Source organism: Candoia aspera, chromosome 1 (genome assembly GCF_035149785.1).
Source record: "Candoia aspera isolate rCanAsp1 chromosome 1, rCanAsp1.hap2, whole genome shotgun sequence".
Lineage (NCBI taxonomy): Eukaryota > Metazoa > Chordata > Lepidosauria > Squamata > Boidae > Candoia > Candoia aspera.
In genome coordinates this window covers 224,019,506-224,035,780 of record NC_086153.1, presented here as the reverse complement: position 1 = coordinate 224,035,780, position 16,275 = coordinate 224,019,506, and the positions used below count along the sequence as shown (strand labels likewise).

The 16,275-nt window shown below is 39.6% G+C and overlaps 1 protein-coding gene across 3 annotated transcripts in view; it reads right to left on the bottom strand.

Annotated features, from left to right (window-relative positions):
• The window catches only part of XRCC5 (X-ray repair cross complementing 5), a 64,321-nt gene extending 50,448 nt beyond the window's left edge, over nt 1-13,873 (bottom strand). The window contains exons 1-8 of one of the 3 annotated variants that reach the window (XM_063288835.1): nt 13,778-13,873; nt 10,312-10,425; nt 9,232-9,415; nt 8,423-8,471; nt 7,417-7,539; nt 4,676-4,861; nt 2,510-2,624; nt 1,825-1,963 (exon numbers count right to left, since the gene is read on the bottom strand). In XM_063288835.1, coding sequence (XP_063144905.1) covers nt 1,825-1,963; nt 2,510-2,624; nt 4,676-4,861; nt 7,417-7,539; nt 8,423-8,471; nt 9,232-9,415; nt 10,312-10,425; nt 13,778-13,792 — 925 coding nt within the window. In that variant the 5' untranslated portion in view covers nt 13,793-13,873. The remainder of the gene's footprint in view (nt 1-1,824; nt 1,964-2,509; nt 2,625-4,675; nt 4,862-7,416; nt 7,540-8,422; nt 8,472-9,231; nt 9,416-10,311; nt 10,426-13,777) is intronic. The other 2 variants (XM_063288833.1, XM_063288834.1) reach the window with 2 other exon arrangements.
• Between the last annotated feature and the right edge of the window lie 2,402 nt (nt 13,874-16,275).

Here is a 16,275-nt window from a genome sequence, read left to right as displayed (position 1 = left end):
AATGGCAGGGGATGATTCTTCTCTGATGTGCAGTCCACATATACCTTAGCTTCTTCTGGCAGTCTCCCAAGCGCCCAGAGATTTGTCAGTGCAAGAGAGGAAGAGGGGGGGGGGAAGTTTCCTGTTGTGTGTGTGAAATCCACTTTACAATGTTAGATTTTACCCAAGGCAACTTGCAAACAAGAGAAGCAGATCAGAAAAGTGAGGGGGTACCAACAGACAGCCGGCCTCTGTTTCCACTACATTTAACCAAGCTAACTGCTGAAAGGCTGTTTTCTGGGCAACCTGTTAATGCTTAAAGCAGAAAAACAAAACACAACCCTACAAGTAAATTAATCAACAAAGGCCTTTTGAAATCTAATGATAAATGATTCTTTGTTGTTAGATCTTATATCATCATCTGCCAACTTAAAATGAGCCCACGTAAGCTATTGTGCCCATCTTCCTCCCCTTCCTTCTTGTCCACAAACCAACTGAAAATTCCAGCTTTCACACTCAGGGCAGCTTCCCATTAAGTCTGAATTTGACAGCCACTATTCCCACCATTGCTGATTAACAAAACTTGGTATCTAAGCATTATCTTAGACCACAAAACTTAAAACATGTTAGAATAACCTAGAGTTGCCCAATAATGGAAAAGTTGCAGTGAGTTCAAAAGTTAAAGCTTCTGGTCTATTTCTTCTGCAGGCAAAGGAAGAGGAGGTTTATGGGATGAAGCTGTTAAGTCTGGAAATAAAGATTCTCAGGCCAGACAGAATTGTTACATGAACATACCTTAACTGCAGCAGCTACCTCTTATGGCTTATTCTATGTATGTGTGTGCGGGCACGCACTGTTAATGGTTTTCCTACTAACAGATTAAGGTGCTATTGTCTCTAATCATTTTGGCCGGGTGCAGAGGTTGAATTCAACTGCCCCCTTTTCGAATGTTAATTATTGCACCTGGGGGGAGGAACCTGCCTGGACTTGTTTCAGTTCCTTTTTCTCTTGTCTGCCAGCATGTAGCAAGCCAGGTAGCTCTCAATGAGAGCTAAGTCCTTTAAATATGTTTTGCTTTTGTTTTGCTTTCTGTAAATAAATTATTTTTATAGAAATGCCTGGTGTGTGACTTTTCTGATCTCTCCTGGGCCAAAGGCTTTCCCAGCAATCTGCCAACACGCACAAACATGCCTTAATTGCTGTGAACTGTCATAGGCAGATTTTCTGTGTATAGGTAGTATTCATTTAGCAATCACAACTGGGACCAGCAACTAAGTGGAAAATCATGTTACTGCAACAGGCTTACGGTGTCACTTCTCATTCAGTTGTTAAACAAGCTGCTGTGGTTGTTAAGCGAGTCATCACATGACCGCGACTTGTGATTTTACTTCTGTGTTCTCCATCAACTCTGCTTGTTGGAAGCTGGTTGTGAAGCACACAAATGGCAATCACATGACCACAGTATGTTGCAATGGTTGTAAATGCACACTGGTTGCAAAGTGCTCGAAGGGCGATCACATGACCACAGGATGCTGCGACGATTGTAAATGCGAGGGTTGGTTGCAAAGCTTTTTTTTTTTACACTGTTGTAACTTTGAATGGTCGTTAAAGAAGGCAGTCAGCAAGTGAGGACTACCTGTATGTACTGTATAAAAACTATCCATGTCAGTGTGAAGAGTCTGCCCTTAGAACTACAGGATAGATTTTTCAGAAAGCTGGGATTTATTGCCAGGCCTAGAAGAGAAATCTGACAGAATGTCGAACAGAGCTATACTTCCCACAATAAAGCACATTCTCATTCTGTCTGAGGCTCACAGCCTTTCCTGGAAAACACTGAAGTCATACCTTGAATAACATCTTCTTTCTGAACTTCTGTTTCATCATCATCATTCAAACAATAAACTGTTTCTTTCTGTATATCCTCTTTTTTATGAGTCTTGGCATCAACAACAATCCAGGATTTTTTCACTTTTTCCTCTGTGAACTTGAGACCCACATTGAGAAAAAGAGAAAGACAGTGTTTAATTTTAATTTATGAATAAAAAACAAACCTCAACTAATTATCAGACTTTACTGCCTGGAATTGCAGGTGACAGCATGACGAAATGACCTAATCTGACAGTCTAACTTTCATTGGTTACAAGAGATCAGAGCAGGTCTATGAAACTGCCTTTGTTACATTGCCTAAATACCTAAATGCATAATTTTATAAATGTGAAAAGTTTCCGAAATAAATTAAGGAAAATGTTAATTCCTAATAATCTCTTCAACTCCAAAGCTGCTTTCTACAAATTAATATGACATTTAGAAACCAGACTGAGAGTTTTCATCTGATTATAGGAAAAATGTCTACATTCTAGCTGTCTCAGCTATTCCATTTAGTACTTGAACATGCATTCAGCTCAGATCAGTTATTCCGGCAATGTCTGAATGTGAAACTAATTAGTCCTTGATATGGATATTAGTCCCATTTTACTTGGCATCTATGTTGGAATGCTAATGCTGGATGAAATGAGTCCTAGTCACTTACTGCTTTGTAGGCCACAATCCTGATAGACAAGTTAGAACCAATTGTAAGCTGGCAGGGCCATGGCATGGGTCTCCGTTCAACCGTCTTAAACACTGAAAGACGCTCCAGACTCTCCCTTAATGAGCAAGCATGGAGGAAATGAGACCCAATTAAAAAACAAGAACAATTCCACTATGAGCAATTCCGTTTGCCATTTTCACAGAATTGTTTATTTGTTAGAAACTTATTACCCACTGCATTCCCAAGACCATTGGCAGCCTAAATTATGGTCTAAATATTATCGTTTCAGATTATCGCATACAAAGGGGATCATACAATCACTTCTCAAACCTGCTCACTAGTGTCTGGGTCATGATCCACATATTCATTATAGACTGAAATCACAGACAAAATCCTCATAGGGCAGCACATGCAATGCCTCTCCAGGGATTATTCACACATTCAGAGTCCATCTGTCAGGTCATGTGTATGAATGCACGTACCAAACGTGTGACGTCACGCAAGGGTTTTAACATTCCACTACGTTCTTACAGTTCATTTCTTGATCGACACAGACGTTCAAGTGGCATGTGCCTCCTGAACACAAAGGGGTCTTCCTCAGTTCCTGCTTGTAAAAGCAGCCTCTACCCATCTTTTCTTGCTTCAGATCAAAACCCATGTTTTCTCAATCCCCACAGCACACGCCATGCCTAACAGTCCTCCTGCTGCACTTCAGTTTGTTGTACTCCATCTGGTCAATATGCAATCTGGTGGGAAGATCCCCTCTCCACCAATGCTGCTAGTTGTCCTCCAGGGCCCCTTTGCCTTGGCTGCTGAGGGTCTGCTCCCCCTTCAGAAGAAACCTCCTCAGAGTAGAAATGGCCTCTTTTCTTCACCAGCGGGCTCATGAAATGGTGGAGCTTTTTTTTCTTTTACCAATCTCACACAAATGCAACAAGGCAGTGCCCATCTCTGCCTGTTGTCCTATAGTGGAATATCCCAGGCAGTGGCACATTCCCTACTGTAACACCATTCTGTGTGCTTCATGGCACTCTCTCTGGTGCTGCAATGCTCACTTGCAACACCTTAGGGATGTGAGATACTTAGGAACTGGGGTAAAATTAATAAGAGTGCTGCTGGCTTTCCCTTCTACCCAATGACAGGATTTGGGGGGAGGGTTTCCCTCTCCAAAGGACCAGCGAAACACTGGGGTGAAACTGATGATCTTGCCAGTTTTCATTTTAGCTCAAGTGATAGCAAAAACAGTGAAATGGTAGCGTTTCTTCCCCATCCACTGCTGCAATGAAACATTTGTCATGACCAAGCAACTCTTGCACTGAACAACAGGGTGGACTAATGACCTTTATGGACCCTTCCAAGTCTGTGGTTCTGTGACAGCTGGATGTTTACTCATGCAAATGGAAACCATGCACTTTCCTGGCAGCGGTTGGCAGAATGAAGCAGCAGGGGAATCCACCAATCAGGGACCATACTAACTGCTTTCCAGACAGAACACCTGGCCATCATCATTGCCAAAGCTTGAACTCTGGATAATGATCTTTAATGTTTCATTTTCAGCCAATATTAGCATTGGAGAGTAGCAGCTGAAGGCTGTAATGGAGAATTATCCCAAAAGGTAAAATCTCCTTTGCGCTGAATTTGTCTCCTGATGATTTCATAGACCGTTCCGTGTACTTTTCTTGGTGAGAACATGGAAGTAGTTTGCCCTCGTCTCTTTTTGCTAATTTTGTCATGTTTTTTGGCTTTGATTTCCAAACTTTCTCTACAGCTCTGATATTTCTCAGTGATCCCCCATTCAAATTCTAATTAGGCCCTAATACATTTCGCATCCAAGCCCAGATAAGACTGGGCAACTACTGCAATAATGTTGCTCTAATAACTTTATAACAGGAATAGGCTTTTGTATGAGTGCTTGCCAGTCAGAGCATCCATCAGTCTGGAAACTGGGCCTGGGTTAAAGTAGGCAAATGACAAGGTGCAAGAGATGGAGAGTGAAGCATACAGATAAGGCAGAAGGAAACTCTAGGTATTATTTTCTACACAAATAACATAGCTTAGGATGAGGCGAAGAAAACTTTCATTTATGCTACTGAAGCCTTGAGCAAGAAAAACATACCCCCAAATAGTAGAGTTCTTTCCACAAAAACAGGAGGAATTTGGTTTTACCTGAAAGTGTAAATGTCCTCCAGACCTTCTTCGTCTAATGAAAACATAAGTTTTTTTACCATCTGGAGCCCTTCCTTCTGCTGCTCACTTAGTCCCTTCCCTGGAAAAGATGTATGGTTTCTGCTTGCATGCGTGGCAGCGGATGCATCCCCGCCTCCGTCTTCACCATTCATTGGAAATGGCAAACTACAGAGGCAATTGAAAGCAATTTCAACTTACAGTACAATCTGACTCCTCTGGGAACAAGTGAAATAACTTTTCTATTAAAAAAAAAAAAGGAAGAACCTAGAAGGACAATTGCAAACTGAGAATTTGTATGCATCTTTTATTCTGATATACCTTAAAAATAAAATGTCATTGTCAAGTCATAGCAAACAAACCCACATTGATAAGCATTGCTGCAGTATTAGTCATGGGGAGCATGACTGTACAATTTCTTAATAGGTGCAACTTTTAAAGAATTCATAAAATAAAAGCAGACATATTTTCTTCTGTAGAATTTACTACAGTATCACCCTGAAATTCTATTCTGTTGTAATTTGTATATTAATGCCAGTAGCAAGTCTATATACAGTATTATAGTAAATACTCATAATAGCAGCTGGTAAGAAAGAGAATGTCCCATCACAATCAGTTCAGGATAATGGAAAAGGCCTTAGAGCAAGAGGGTAAAATATAAATGTACTTAAAACTGTTTTTAAGAAGACTGGAAGCCAATTCTTTATAATTTTTCCCTTTCTTTCCTTTCTTTCCTCTTCTCTATTTCTTTCTTTGCACTTTTTTTCACTTATTACCTTCCTTTCCTTACTTTTCTCTTTCAAAATCTGTATTGTTTTTATTCTTTTAAAACATTCTTCAGTAATGTGTGTGTGTATATATAAATTTAAAAAAAGGATAATGGAAAAGGGTGGAATTAATCTTTTCCCTCAGATTCCCCAATAACCAGCCATTTATCCCTGGAGCAGACTAGTGATTACCAAGACACATAACATAAGCTTCCTCAAGAATATGATGTGAGGTACAGCATTTAACCCCCCCTCCCAAAATGCAGTGTATCAAAGATGATCATTATTAAGAGGCAAAAATAAAGAGCTGCAATTTATATCGAGTCGTTCCTGATTTTCTAGTAACAAGAGCTACGGAATAAAATATAAGTTTGTGTTTCCCAAACTCTTAAATTAAATGCATGTCCAAGACGACCTGTGTATCCCTGATTTGTCTGAAGCGGTCATCTGACCCACTGCATCTCACTGCCATATAGAAAGCAAGCATTGTCCTGAATGAGTTCCATTTTCTTTTTCCATCTGCTTTTTTCGGCTACCACTCTATTCATGCTTACTTAGAACTAAGTGCCAGAGTCTTTTCTGAGTAGACAGTACAATTCTGTATATTTAAACAACTGCCTATTATTTTCAGCTGCCTTGTCTCTTGAAGGATTAGTAAAATCTAAATACTATTATTAAGTGAACATACTTATCAGCATAACTTGAACTAAAACAACCTGTTTTGCATACCTGTGTATGTGTGCGTCACAACCTATCTTTTCCCCCCTTGATACTTAAAAATCTAGGGACAGAAACAATTCCCAGTAACTGCCTACTTCCAGGCCTATATTAATAGCCAGAGCTGCCTGTATTCTGTACAAGCAGAGAAGACAGTACAAAAATGTAGTAGTAGGCGAGAATAGTTAAATTTTCTGAATTTCAGCTATGTTTCTTAAGCTTCATTTCAATAATAATCATTTGAAAAAGATAGTTTTGAGCTGTTTGTTCTGAAAACCACTGTGCATTTCAAGCGTTCAGGAAATAGACAGTGGGGCTGACCCATTATGCTAAGCACATGATTTATTTCACTATGGCTTTCTGAATAAACTGCAACAACTCATATAGTATGCTAAGCCATAAGCAAACAAATCACATTTGGCTTAGCATGATGAATAAACCCAGCAACAGTTTATGCTCTCCATAACTCTTTCCCCCTTCATACATCTACTAAAAACAGAATAAGGGCATGCAAAGTAATCAATATATGGAAATCCACTTAATTTGCATTTATAAATAACTTGCTGAAATCAACTTTCCTGGATTCAAGATTTGTTGGTTTATTGTATTTGGGACTGGTTATGGCAAGCTGCAGTATCTATTCCACAAGATGGGAAAAGCATACAGAACATGTTTTCTTCAATGCTTTCCAATCCCTTTACCAGTAGTGGCCATAAGAAGTATTTGTATTTCCTTCTGTCTAACAAAGAAATGTGTTTTCTGCATGTATGTGTTTCTGCTCTCCCCTTCTGTTGCATCTGTGTGAATTAGTGTGTATGGGTGCACCTGGAAAGACAGGGTGGGCTACGTATGTTCTACCCTGGGTCACCTGGCAAGGTAGAAAGCGAGGGCCTAGAATGGGAGAATCAACAGCATTCTGAGCCACTGCCTGGCAATCTCTCCCCTAGAGATGCAATGGGGGCAATTTTTTCCCCCCAACCCCTTGCTGAATCCAGTCCAGTTTCAAAGTCAGTCTTTCTTTTGCCACCTTCTCCACCACTACCAAATTTGATCCTGCTGTTGAGTTTTCAGAGTTATCTGGTAGTAGATAGACACCAACATAATTCTGATTCCCTGTGCATAATCTCTTTTCAGCAGTGAGTTGGAAAAGAATACAATACAAACATTAATATGCTAAAGTTAAGAGTAGGGATACATTCTTTTCTGGTTACGATCTGTTACACTTCTTTCTTCACTCACAAAAATTGAAGCGAGATCCCTGTTTTCTTCAAGTTAGCTATGATAATATCCAGTTGATCTTCACTGAAGGGACTACCAAGGTCAGTGAAAACCTCAATGTGCCGTTTGTCATATTTTTTCCCTCTAAAAAGTAGACAAATATTGTTTCAATAACATGATTATCCACATGGAATAGTGTGACTGCTTCTTTATAGAAAATAATCTTAGACTTCTAATGATGTCAGCCCATATCCATTGCAAAAATCCACAGTCAACATAACATATGTTTAATTAACCCCATATTTTCTGATTCTTGTCAGTCATTGTCTGGAAAAGTACAATAGAAAATCAACAAATAATTACATAACTAGTGAAACAACAGGCAAAGTGCATGCTCTTACAGCCTGTAACATGAATAAAGTTCTAACTTCTATTCATTGTAAATCAGGAGAGTTGAACTGAGGTTAATGAGCACTCCTTATCCTGACAACTTCCAAAAATATTTGGAGTTCACCTCCCAGAACTACTATCCAAATGTTAGCACATGGGTGCTGATCCCTTGGGCAATACATTAACCTGAGAGCCCACTTTGGAACAGCAGCACTTCTCGTCTTCGGCTTAAGTTTTAAAAAATGAAAAAGCTTATTGTTATTCAAGCCATTTCCAGGATTTTTCTTGGTATGGACACAGATCTATGAACGATGATTAAATCACTGATTTTAAGGAATCTCTCATTGCCCCAATGACCAAATAGACTTATTTTTAACCTGAGGGGCAACTTCCAAAGTAAACATATGTATTAAGTTGCCTGATAAAATGCCTGGGAAGTTTTGCTTTCTTTGTGAGCATCTTTCCTCTTGTGATGATAGATCAGCATTGTTCAGTAACATGTATAATTCCTTAACAAATATAAAATGCTGTATCAGTCTCCACTTCACCTCATTTTATATTCTAACTATGGAAGAATGCTGTTACAGCAGTTTTCAAAACCACAATTCACAGTTCTTGAATAAAGCCAAATACTTACATTGTTTCTTTCTGAAGCAAGTCCATGCACACAATCAGAGCATCAAGAACTTCAGTTTGTTAAGAAAAGATAATTAAAAAATGAGACATTTCAAAACACGCTGGCCAGGATTTGTTATGTAACATTTATTGAGTGCAACCTTTCCCAGTTACGCAGTCTGGACTTTGCTGGACTACAGCTCCTAACATCCTTCAGCTAGCAATAACATTGGGGAAAGCACAGAGTGTATCTTTCAAGTAAGCAAAATTATTAATGTGTGTTAGTTGACAGTAATGTCGGCCTTATGGATGGGATGTCTGAGATAGAAAGAATATTTAAATCTTCTGTCTGTATGTAGCTATATTATCTCTGTTTCTAAATTCTACAGGGGAAAATGTAATTCAAATATTTAGTAATTCAGTATCAGAATACAGTATATATATGAGTTTGCTCATGGGCAAAGGAGCTATGATGCCTGTATTGAATACCTAGATGTAACTTCCCTCTCTATCAAAGGAAAAGTCAGATGACCATGCACGAAAGAATACCAAGTCTGCATACTAAAATTAATGAGACAAACATCACAAATATAGGAGGCTCTATGGGTGTCTAAGAACATGCATGGAATTCTGGACTGAAAATGTTACAAATTAAAATTCTATTAATAATGCAATAAAACAATATCAATGTCCATTAAGCTAAGAGCCTGGTGATCCTGCAGCCTTTTTAATTTTAAGGGTTTCAGCCTGGGTTATTTGTTTGTTTAAATAATAAAAACTCTCCAGACAAATGTCTGCTGGAAAAAAATCTTCAGCATTCAAAAAAGATACTGTCACCTTGTTCAGAGCCAAGTGGAGTCATGTTTTGTATGTCCTCCAACAAGTCAAAATCCGGCAGCATCAGGTGTCTGTGCACAGTGATATGCTGGTACTGGTCCCCACTAGCAAGACTGTTGGAAGTATTCTCGGTGCCAAATAAAACCAAGGAAACTTCATCTTTACTCTCAGCAAATACCTACAGATGGTTGAAAAATGACACACAAATACAAGGGAGCAGTGTGGACTGTACAGTAAAAACTTTAATTGCTACAGCTTCATTTTCCGACCTCATCTGCATCATATTACAGTATCTATAAGGTTTCATGCTCAACTGCCAATATATTAGGAGGATGGAGAGTCAATATGTTGAAACGATTTTTGAATCCAAGTAATACTGTATTTAAAAACTCTGCTCTCACTAACATAAGAAGTGGTTTAAAAACTCGGCTCTCATCAGCCTAAGAATTGTAAAACAACACAACACATTGCCTTTTTCCTTATTGCATCAAAAGAGTAACAGAACAAAAAAAAACAATTTTTAGGATGTGAAGGAAGGTATCTTTTTTGGTTTCATTTACTGAGCAATGGTATATTTCTGCTTTAGGTGACTCGGGGGGATGAGATATAAATGATACGGAAGAAGAAATGTTTGTGAAGCACAAGCACCGCACTCAAGTGGCTGAAAATGCCAATTTCCCCCCAGCACTTCACTGCATTAACAGAGGGGAGGCTTGAAGCTAGGTTTGGCCCACGGCTTTAAAGTTCTGGACTGCAACATGCATCCAGTTGTACTGTGCCACCTAATAGACATATTTTCAAGAAATCTGGAGCTTCTGCTGAAGACAGCCTTTTCTCCAATTTGCCTTCCACCCTCTAAGAATTGATACTGAAGTTTCCTCAACATCATGGCATCCATGATAGAGTTCCCTGACCTCTCTATGTCAACTCACTGACTGCTTCCAGGGGTGGGAACACATAGCATAGATACATCAGAACCCAGATACGACAGATAGGAGAAAGCAATACTTAAAACAGACCTGCAGTGATTTCTTCTTATAGCAACTTATAGCATTACTGGTGTCCTTCTTTTACCTGTCGCTGCACAAACATTGTGATCACTTTCTTGGCTTGTTCAAAAGGAGACTCTTCTCCAGGAGCAGAATTGCTCACTGAAAAACCGACATCCATGCACAGTACCACGGCCGTCTTTGGGAAAAAAAAGAACACAAACACAGTTATAAGACTAATGACAAGTAGATGACATAATGCAAGCACATACATACAAACACATACATCCTCATTTAGCAACCACAACTGGGACCAGCAACTCAGTTGTTAAGTGAAGCGGTTGCTAAGTGAAACCGCAACTGTGCTTATGATCTTACTTCAGTTTTCCTTTGCTTTACAGACCTGTGAAGGTTGTAAATGCGAGGATTGGTTGTACAGTTACTTTTCCATCACCATCGTAACTGTGAACAGCCGCTCTGTGAGGCAGTTGCTAAACAAGGACTACCTGTATTTATGGTACTCGGTGGAGTTTTCTTGAGCACCAATATTTTAGATATATACAATTCTATTGCAAAGAAAGCTACAGTCTTATACACAGTCTCCTGAAAGTAAACTTACTGAACCTATGAGGTGTACTTCTGAGAAAACATTCGCCTAATTGTTCTGTTAAACTATATAGTTTATTGAATGTCTATTTGCATGGGAAAAAACAGCGTAGAAAAATAAACTACTAAAATATTTTAAAGGAGGATAAAAATCTATTCAATTATCTTTGCAGAATAAATTTTACTGCCGTCAGAATAAAGTGTTTAATGTGAAACAGCAAAAGTAAACACGGAATATTTAATTACAGAGGAAGAAATAAAATATGTCTTCTCTTTATCTCTGCCTGCAAGGTATTTCTCTCTTTTCTTAGGATGACCTTATCCCAACGCAATTTTTTGTAATGTTTGGCCCACAAGGAATTATTTACTAGAAACAGAAGCAGAACTCAGCTTTAAATATACTATACCTGTATTATTTTTAAAATCTTGTTGACCACCCTAAACCATGGATAATTAGGGGGACCAAAAATATACACTAATGAACCAGTATAATGCAATAGAGCACTAGCATTAAACACCCTAATTCAAATCTCACCTCCTCTTCTATACGGCTCATGGGATGACTAATCCTAGTCTGTTTATCCCAGTTGCTCTTTTGGCTCAAAAGCTGTGTAACCTTCACAGTAGAGGAGTTAGAACACAAATGAAACAAATTAAATTCCCTGTAAAACAGGCACTACTCTCATCAGTGACGGGATTTAAAAGCAGCTTCCTACAAATATGTAATGGAGTTGCTGCTTAAAACTAATTTTCAACCAGAAAGATTCTCCAAAATGGATGCACCAATATGTTGGAATATTACAAAGCCCCTTGAGTTGATTGCTACTCTACATCCTAAGATTCATTTCATGTTTGGGCCTACCTAATCAGGTTTTGGTAGTGAAACTGCCATGCTAACATGACTTTTGCCAGAAGAGAGAGCAAAGTGCATCCTGGCTAATATTCTGGGCAGCCCAGCCTTCTTTTAAAATATACCCACTCCACTTGGCCTCCATCATCACTGAGATAGTAACTGGAATGCGCTTAATGGTTCTTGCTTCCATGTGGTCCAATTCTAGATGGAAACTATGGATTGGGCCTTTGTGGCTTTAACACCTAAAGGGCCATTTTACCATATCTTTTTAGGTGGGCAAAATCTTTATCAGAAGGATCAAAATGGCACAAAAGCATATGCAAGCATATGCAAGCTTTCAAGCCCTCTTGAAATGTGCATCAGGCTAGCTTGTCCCAAGGGCCATTCTTCTGGACCCCTTTAGATGACTCACCCAGTTCCAACCTATTCCTTTCAGTCCAGGACCATCCTTCCAATGTTTTCCTACTTTTCCCAGGAACTGGTCACCTACTCCATGCCTCCTACATCTGTGTGTGTGTGTGTGTGTGTGTGTGTGTGTGTGTGTGCGCCTTCGAGTCGGTATTGACTCCTGGCAACTGCCTGGACAAGTCCCTGCAGTTTTCTTAGCAAGGTTTTCAGAAGTGGTTTGCCCTTGCCTCCTTCCTAGGGCTGAGAGGGAGTGACTGGCACAAGGTCACCCAGTTGGCTTTGTGCCTAAGGTGGCACTGGAACTCATGGTCTCCCAGTTTCTAGCCTGGTGCCTTAAGCATTACACCACTGGCTCTCTCACATCTATTATTATTACTGTGGTTGGTTGCATAGTCAGCCAGATGTTTAGGCTGGATTTGGTATTTTTGTCCACCTACCAAGTCTTATTATGTGTGAGTAATCTACACTTAGATTCACAGTGTAAAACTGGTGGAAACTTAATAATTTAGTCCTAACCAAAGACCTAAGAATTATTAAGGCAGTGTCTAAGAATATAGGCATTTCCAAGCAGGGTGTGTGTGTGTGTTTCTTAATTAGGGTGTTTGGGTCCAATAAATTATTTCCAGATAGCAAAGGAGTCCTTTAGGTATTCCTCCTTGGGCTCCAATCACAATTGGTATAACAACAGATTTCGTTCTCCATAGGTGTTCAACTTCAACCTGGAAGTCCCGCTATTTCATAATTTTTTCCAATTGTTTTCCCTCAATCCTAGCATCACCCAGTATAGCAACATCAATGAACCAGACTTTCTTCCTTTCAGTAACTGATGTATCAGGCATGTTATGAACAAGATGCCTGTCTGTTTGGATCTTAAAGTTCCATAAGATCTTAATCCACTCATTTTCCAAAACCTTCCTGATGGTCCCAGTAGTTTTTACTAAATTCGAATCCAAACTTCTGGCAAAGTTTCCAATAAATAATTTTGCCAACTCAGTCATGACGCGGCTTGCAGTCAGTTTGTGAAATTTTGCTGCAGCCACTGATCAAATGGTTGTTTCATCCTTTTCACTACAAAGGCGTCATTTGCTCTTGTTACATTTCGCCTGAATTTTCACCTTTAATAATTTCAATTAAATAATTTATATTTAATTAAAATTAATAATTTTTAAAATAATTTTAATATTTTAAAATTATTGTTGTTGTTCTTCAGCCCGACTGCCAGCAACGATCAAGGGACAATCTCATTTAACAGCAGAAACTGCAACGTGAACTATCTCATTGCCTGGGGAATCCACCTCGCGCTTAATAAATCGCTCTTGCTCTCTTGACTTCCTGCAACCTGTTATATCAACTTCTGTGGTACAGGAATCTATTTACACTCATTCGGTTCTAGTTCTTCTCCAAGTTTAGAAAGCTCTCATTCACAAAACAAAACTTTCTGAGCAGGGAAGTAGGAGAGAAAAGTCCAATCGCTAAGCGTGAGTACAAAGCAAACGGGGTGATAGTTAAGCGGTAACCAATCCGCATCAAGCAGCTCCAGCAGAGAACGCGGGCGGTCAATTGTTCCGGGATTCTGCACGCTAAGTATCCCCTCGTGACACCCGCCAGCCGCCGCCTCTAGCGAGAAAAGGCAGACATTAAACGCCCTGACCGCAATCTTCCAGTTCTAAGCCCGGGTTCTCACCTTTGCCCGCGACATCCTGCAAAGGCTCACGTTCTTCCGCCACAATCGCTACGTCTCTGCCTTGCGGAGCCACTTTGCTTTACGGCAGCGAAACTTGACCCGCCTTCCTCCAGACTAAGAAGGAGGCCGACAGCGGCGCCCGATGGTTCCGCCAGGATTAGGAGAAGGTGGAGCGATTAGTGCGGCGGGACAGGAAGAATCCGGAGACCGCGGGAGGCGGCGGGGAGAGTAACGGTAGTGATGGATCTCTCTTAGTCCAAACGCTGGACTTTTGATGCCCGGATATAAAGTTAAATAACTTTACAAATTTAATAACTTTACAAATTTAATAACTCACAGAAACGGATCACTTCTTTATCAGAATCCCTATTAATAGTAGGGATCAATGTACTAATCGCAATCAGTGTTTGTTTTGTGATTTCTTTCAGGACCTTAGTAATGTTTTAGCTCCCACAACCCTTGTTGGCGTAATATTGTAGAGGTGTTTCAGCTTTGTAGTTATCTGCCGTTCTCCTGTGTTTATTTACCATGTCTTGGAAATCCTTGCTAACAGACACCAGTTAAATATGTAGTAGTCCTCGCACACACCACTGTAACTGGTGAATTTAGATGCAAAATAGATATTAATTTCTGCTTGATCTCATTTGGATGCAAGTCAAGATCTCCATGGACATCTGTGGTGCTGGTAGGAACAAGGGGGTGAATGACAAAGTGTGTCATCTCATGCATTTAGCCATGGCAGCATTTCTGACGTCACTCTTCACGTGTCATTATTTTTGCATTGCTAGCTTCTTGCAGATACTATTGAAACTCTTTTTCAAATTGAGCTCAGTTTTTGGTGATTTCAGTGGTTTCAGGAAGTTTTCTTCACAGCGGTTCAGAAATACTTGGCCATCTCTTCTGGCTTTTTTGGGGGGGTCTTCCTAATTTAGCCTACAACCCTGTATTCCCTGGAAGTATCTCATCCAAGAGCTAACTAAGCCAACCCCGTGTAGCTTTCAGAAGCCAGCTGTGACCATTTAGAGACAGACAGTCCAACTTAGGAACTAAAGGTAGGGCTTGTACAGGTCCATGTTGTTTTGTAGCCATTGCATCATTCTAGTTTTTTTGTTTTTTTTCATTTCTTAATCTAGGCTACAGCCTTAGATTTCTTAATGGACTCTGATTAACTTTTTTTTTCTGGCTCAGCCAAGGTTAACTAGGCAGTATTCCTTGTTGTACTGAGATGCTACTACCTTGTAAAGCTAAATACAATATGTTGAGCAAAAGGTGAAACAATCTTCATTCTGGCTTAGTACTATTTATGCTTGCCAGGAGGAGCACACTGTATTAAAACGTTCTGCTTTGCAGATTGTATCACACACATATACAAAGTTTAGAAATTCTGACAAGATGGAGCAGCCACAGCTTTTGAAGGAATCTTGCTTCTTTCCACTGACAAGAGCAGGGTTTTTCAACCAGGGTTCCACGAGAGGTCACTAGAGGTTCTCTGGGAGACCATGATTTGTTTAAAAAATTATTTCAAATTCGGGCAACTTCACATTAAAGAGGTAAGTTTCATTCTTTGTTTTCAGTTTAAGAACACTGTCAATGCATGTATACAGGCCTACCCATGAAACAAATATAATAATTTTATAACTTCTGGCCTATATTTGAGCCTGAATGTGCAGGGGTTCCCCGAGGCCTGAAAAAATATTTCAAGGGTTCCTCCAACGTCATAAGATTGAGAAAGGCTGGATAAGAGTGATACCCACTTAAATAAGGCCTGACTTTGCCACACCCAGGTCTGAAGTGACTGAAGCAAGAGTACCCAACATTAAACTTTAAAAGGAAAAACAAGCTTCTAGCTGTATTTGAAGAAAGAGTGCCCCATATCAAGAGCTACAGCTGTGGCCTGAATCAGTATGAATGGATTCTGTGTGATGTTAAATAAGCCATGTCCTCCATGTTGAAGCAATGTATTCATTGACAGCCTAGCTGAAGCTTGCTCCAAGTGGAAATAACATGAGCAGATGAAGATGTGGACAGGTTTTGATGTGGAGACATTTTATTGAAATAAATAACAACAAGGAACCTTCCAGGAAGTAATTATGTTCTGAGATTCGTAAAGTTGTTTTGAGGAAAGCACTAAGAATCAGGAAACACAAGATACAGCGGAATAACATTCCATGATGTTTGTAAAATATCATTACAGGGAAGACCTGTAGCTTAGTGGTGGAGCATTTGCTTTATGCGTAGAAAGCTCCAATTCAATTCCAAAACAAATATCTCAGACTAGGGAGTATTTTTCCTTGCCATTCCTACAAACTGTGCAATGCCAGCGGCCTAAAACGAATTTGAATACAGATACTTAAAGATGCACTCAGCCTACAGAGTAAAGTACATTTTAAATTCTAATTCAGAAGAAACTGTTTGAAAAACACCCAGGAAACCTGCCTTTGTCTCCCTGGTTAAATTATTTTTTAAAAACCAACACTTACCAATCATATATTTATTTT